This window comes from Eutrigla gurnardus, assembly GCF_963514095.1.
Source record: "Eutrigla gurnardus genome assembly, chromosome: 5".
Classification (NCBI taxonomy): domain Eukaryota; kingdom Metazoa; phylum Chordata; class Actinopteri; order Perciformes; family Triglidae; genus Eutrigla; species Eutrigla gurnardus.
Window position 1 is genome coordinate 26,437,934 of NC_139919.1, and position 4,326 is coordinate 26,442,259.

Here is a 4,326-nt window from a genome sequence, read left to right on the forward strand (position 1 = left end):
GTTTGTTTAGATAAGCAAATAAGGCATTATCTAACGCTAGATTCAGAAAAATCTAAGACAAGAAGACACGTTTTAAAACAGCTAAATATTTCTCAAAATTGCCCGTCACGTCTCACCTTTAAGAAGACAAATCCTTACTTGGTTTTATGTGAACCAAGAGACCAATTTAAATAAAATTGTAATTTCTATGCAAATGTCCCACCTGGGCCTTTGTATCATCTTGCCAGCTCAAGATGTGTTTCAACACCTCCATACTGTTCAAGGATAAGGAATAAAAAACAGCCAAGGCCCATACACCTCCACATCTTTACTCTACATGCACCTTTTCACTACTCAAAATTAGTTTTTCAGCCAGCACAAATTCATAAATCAAGTTCTCTTGACCTTTAACTACTGCATTGGACTCATTATATCCCAATCTTCTATGACAGATCATGTCAAACAATACAATCTTTTTGTTAAGACTATCGTATAAAAGTATGCATGTTGGAAATATAAATTCCTTAACCTACAAATCCACAACACCGTGCAAAGACAAAACCATCCGACCTCTACACAAATACACAGATGACAAAGTATGGTCCATTTACACAGTTTATTGATAGCAAAAGATCATTTTCACTCCTGCATCTTCTCAATAGTCTCCTCCTTGTATTTGCCCTTCTCCTTTCCATCGGCGCGAGACTTGGCCTTGCGCTCCAGGATCTTCTTGCGGTCCTTGTCCAGCTTTAGCCTGGTGATGACCACCTGCAAAGATAAAGACAAATAGTAGGTTGGTAAACAAGGGAAGGGATGCCTAATTGGCAGCGTTACCAATCGTAAAGAAAGACGACCTAACAACTACTTATAACATTAAAAGGCATGCTCACAATTTATTTTAAATTACTCTACTAGGTACAAGTTGACATTCTGCAATCATTTAAGTTAAACAAACACTGATAATCAGTAAAACCACTAGATACAAGATCAAATCCATGAATAAAAAATGTTAAGTTCTACACAGCCTTTGAAGAATGGTTTTTACAACCATACTTCAGACCTGAAGGACTACCGAAGGCCTTCCATGTTGCTCGCGATGTGCATGAAATTCCACATACAATTATATTGAGGTCACAGCACTACATATTACTGTCAAGCTCTCCAACTCACCGACAATAACATTGCATGTATTAACACGGTTCAACATGAAAATGCAGGTGCAATTTATTACACACATTATGGCTGCATTCCATTCAGATGTGCCAGTTCCAGGGGCCCAGATGTTCTTCATGCTGGCTAAATGTTATGGTTTGGCATACTGGACCACTAAAATGTGCCGTTGTGACATTTGAACATATCTGAATATTAATTAATAGTGGAGCTTAATTCACCACTGGAAGTATCATACTGTGGCTTGCTTTGACCAGTTATTACCTGTGAGAGCACAGCCAAATGCCTTTCCATCAATCACATCTGGGTGACTGACAGGTTACACACAGCCTATTGACTTTCTACACTTGGCTTTCACAGCACAACACTAGAATTTGATCATGAATACAAATATTTCCACCAGATGCACCAAACGCAGCCTGAGTTTCTTGAAAATGGAAAATTAAGACGAGCCTTGTATAGGATAAGGAAAAACCATTCAACAGGCCTTTTGCACAGGTGACATTTTGACTCGTCATAGAAGGAAAGCAGTTGTTCACATCTATAATTTCCTTTTCCTCAATCAGATGAGCAAAACTTTAGAAACACCTCGATACAATGCAAACACCGTAGTACAGCCTTGAAAACCTCACTGACAAGATTCTCAAAGGTGGCATTTCATATACTGTGTTCACACAACACACTGTTGCCTGACAGCACTCCAAGTTGGGCTGTAGAATAATTTGCAATTATCCTACAGCCTACAGTTACTATTGCTGTTCTGTAAATCTTGTTAAAGTCCAAGACACGTCAGAAAACCATGTCAGTGACAACAAGAGGAGAATCTCAACACTGACATGTTTTTTACAATAGCGTCGCAAAAAATTCTTGTTTGACTGAAAATATCAATTAAATTTGATTGCACAAGACTAAGAGTTCAAGTAACGTTTGGTGTGAAAACACCAATACAAGGCTTTTTCCGTTGCATACAAGAGTCTAGTTTTCTTGTAACTATGTACACCCCATTTTTTATTCATTACGTGTTTTAATTCTCTACTTTCACACAATTTCACTGCTGGACTACATTAACATCATTCTGCAGTTACAAAAACGTTTACGCAAAGTAAAGTTAAGCGCATTAAAAGATCAACGTAACGAACAAGCCTGCTCAAGTCTGGATTATTTGATGGACCTAAGCTGTAAGTCTGAAGATATTGTAGACAACCGATGGTAAGAAAGGTACCATCTTTCATTTGTAGCACTGAAGTAGTAGTAGTCTCACGAATGAAAACGTGGTGGAAAGCAAACGTTTCTCAAAATAATGCAGTCCAATGCAACACCAACACTCATTACAGCCTCCAAGACCTTCACAAACCTAAATCAACATCTCTGAAAGTGTTAAGAACTGAACAACACCCAGATCTTTCACCTGGTGTGCACCGATTTAAAATAAGAGCAACTATGGTTCAGCATTTTCAATCTTATGTTGAAAACAGCAACTACTCTGCCAATCCCACCTCTATAATCGCAAAGTGCCTGTAAGGTCTTTCATACGACTTCTGAATCTCGACGAAGAACATTTCTCCAGTGCTTCAGGAGCAGAATTAAAGTATATTGTATATTATCTAGGGAGACAGACAGATATAGGGATTTACACAAATGTGATCTCACCTTGCTGGGATGGATGCCGACATGGACTGTGGTTCCATTGGCCTTCTCTCTCTGCACACGCTCGATGTAGATGACGTACTTCTTCCTGTAGACCTGCACCACTTTGCCAATCTGCTGGCCTTTGTAGTGTCCACGGACCACCTGTTTGTGACACAAGCAAGTCAAACACCTGAACTTGAACACTTTACAGTCACATCACAACAAACTTAAAGCAACCAAAACTACTGTACCTGGACTTCGTCATCTTTGCGGATGGGCATGGACCTCACATTGTACTTCTGGCGGAGCTCCTTGCACAAGGGGGAAGACATGATCTTCCTCCTGATGTGTGAGGGGGCATTGAAATGCCTCTTGCGGTTCTTGCGGCGGGAGGATGTTACAAATGGATTCAGCTTCATGGTGCTACGAGTAAACAAGACAAACAAGGTTACTAACCGGTTAAATATCACAAGATTGAAAACGCAAGTCCTGCAAGCACAAAGATCTTCAAAGGGAAAACGTAGGCGAGATGAAGCTCTCGTCTCAAAACGTGAACAACAACTTTGAGAAACGTTTCTCTGCACACCACCTCCACTAAAAGCACAAGTAACGTTAAACATCCGACATTGCAACCAATCAAACACCTAACGTTACGTTCACGCTTTCAAAACTTAAGCTAGCTGGCTAGGTTGTAGTTCGTCTTCCAAGCGGTATGCTAAGCTAGCAAAACGACGCTAACAGTTTAGCATACTATAACTGGAGCGATAGCATTTCAGTGGCAACAACAACATTAGCGAGCTAGTTACAGACTAAATAAAAAGCATTTTCACACAAAAGAAGTCGAATATCCCTTCGTTAGCACCGGGAATTGAGCACATTTGCTAGCAGTAGCTGACATGCGGATAGTGAACGGACCTAGCAGGGGTACACAACACTTGAGACGTTGTAACTATTAATCTATCATCAATCCGGATTCAATATTGTCCGTCTTTTAATTGTGACAGTGTTCACGAAGTGTTTAGACGTTTATAGGGATACACATCGACACCAAATGGAGGATGGATGGTGATAACTTTAGTGAAATTGTCTGTCAGGAATTCTTACCCTGCCGTTTACTCCTCTATGGCCGGCGGAAAAGAGACTCGTAGAGTACTTCCGCTGGCATTAGTTCACACTGAAGTCTCGCGAGATCTCAACCAAATGGGAATTTAAAAACCCCACACATATCACAGTGGATATTATATTAAAGGTGGGCACTTACATTTAATCATATTATTATTATGATTATTTTTAATTCTGTTAGGTGTCATAACTAGTCATACTAGTTAAATTCGAATTATGGGCCGATTTTAAAGTTTTTCATTCATTTTGATTACTTGTTTGTTTTTGGTTCTGCATTATCACCACATGTTAAAGCATAAGCATGCTTTTTTTATTTGCCTCATTTTCTTAACACTATTCACTGGTTTTATATCATATATTTTTTTCTCCACCATTAAAACTCTCGTTTGCTGTCCATCCAGATTGCCACAAGATGGCGCCAACCCC

The 4,326-nt window shown here is 39.5% G+C and overlaps 1 protein-coding gene across 1 annotated transcript; it reads right to left on the reverse strand.

Annotated features, from left to right (window-relative positions):
* Window positions 1–581: 581 nt before the first annotated feature.
* rpl26 (ribosomal protein L26) lies at window positions 582–3,958 on the reverse strand. Its single transcript, XM_084009653.1, has 4 exons — window positions 3,883–3,958; window positions 3,030–3,201; window positions 2,800–2,940; window positions 582–747 (listed from the first exon to the last, which is right to left on the reverse strand). Exons 2-4 carry the CDS (start codon window positions 3,195–3,197, stop codon window positions 619–621), a joined length of 438 nt encoding a protein of 145 aa, XP_083865779.1. The 5' UTR covers window positions 3,198–3,201; window positions 3,883–3,958; the 3' UTR covers window positions 582–618.
* Window positions 3,959–4,326: the final 368 nt, after the last annotated feature.

What these genes read in the sequence shown, in the direction of transcription:
- rpl26 (XM_084009653.1), bottom strand. Translation starts at nt 3,197, where the DNA reads ATGAAGCTGAATCCATTTGTAACATCCTCCCGCCGCAAGAACCGCAAG. An exon ending in GCAAAGATGACGAAGTCCAG is followed by an intron (nt 2,941 to 3,029) that starts GTACAGTAGTTT and finishes TGTCACAAACAG; the next exon opens with GTGGTCCGTGGACACTACAA. An exon ending in TCGGCATCCATCCCAGCAAG is followed by an intron (nt 748 to 2,799) that starts GTGAGATCACAT and finishes TTATCTTTGCAG; the next exon opens with GTGGTCATCACCAGGCTAAA.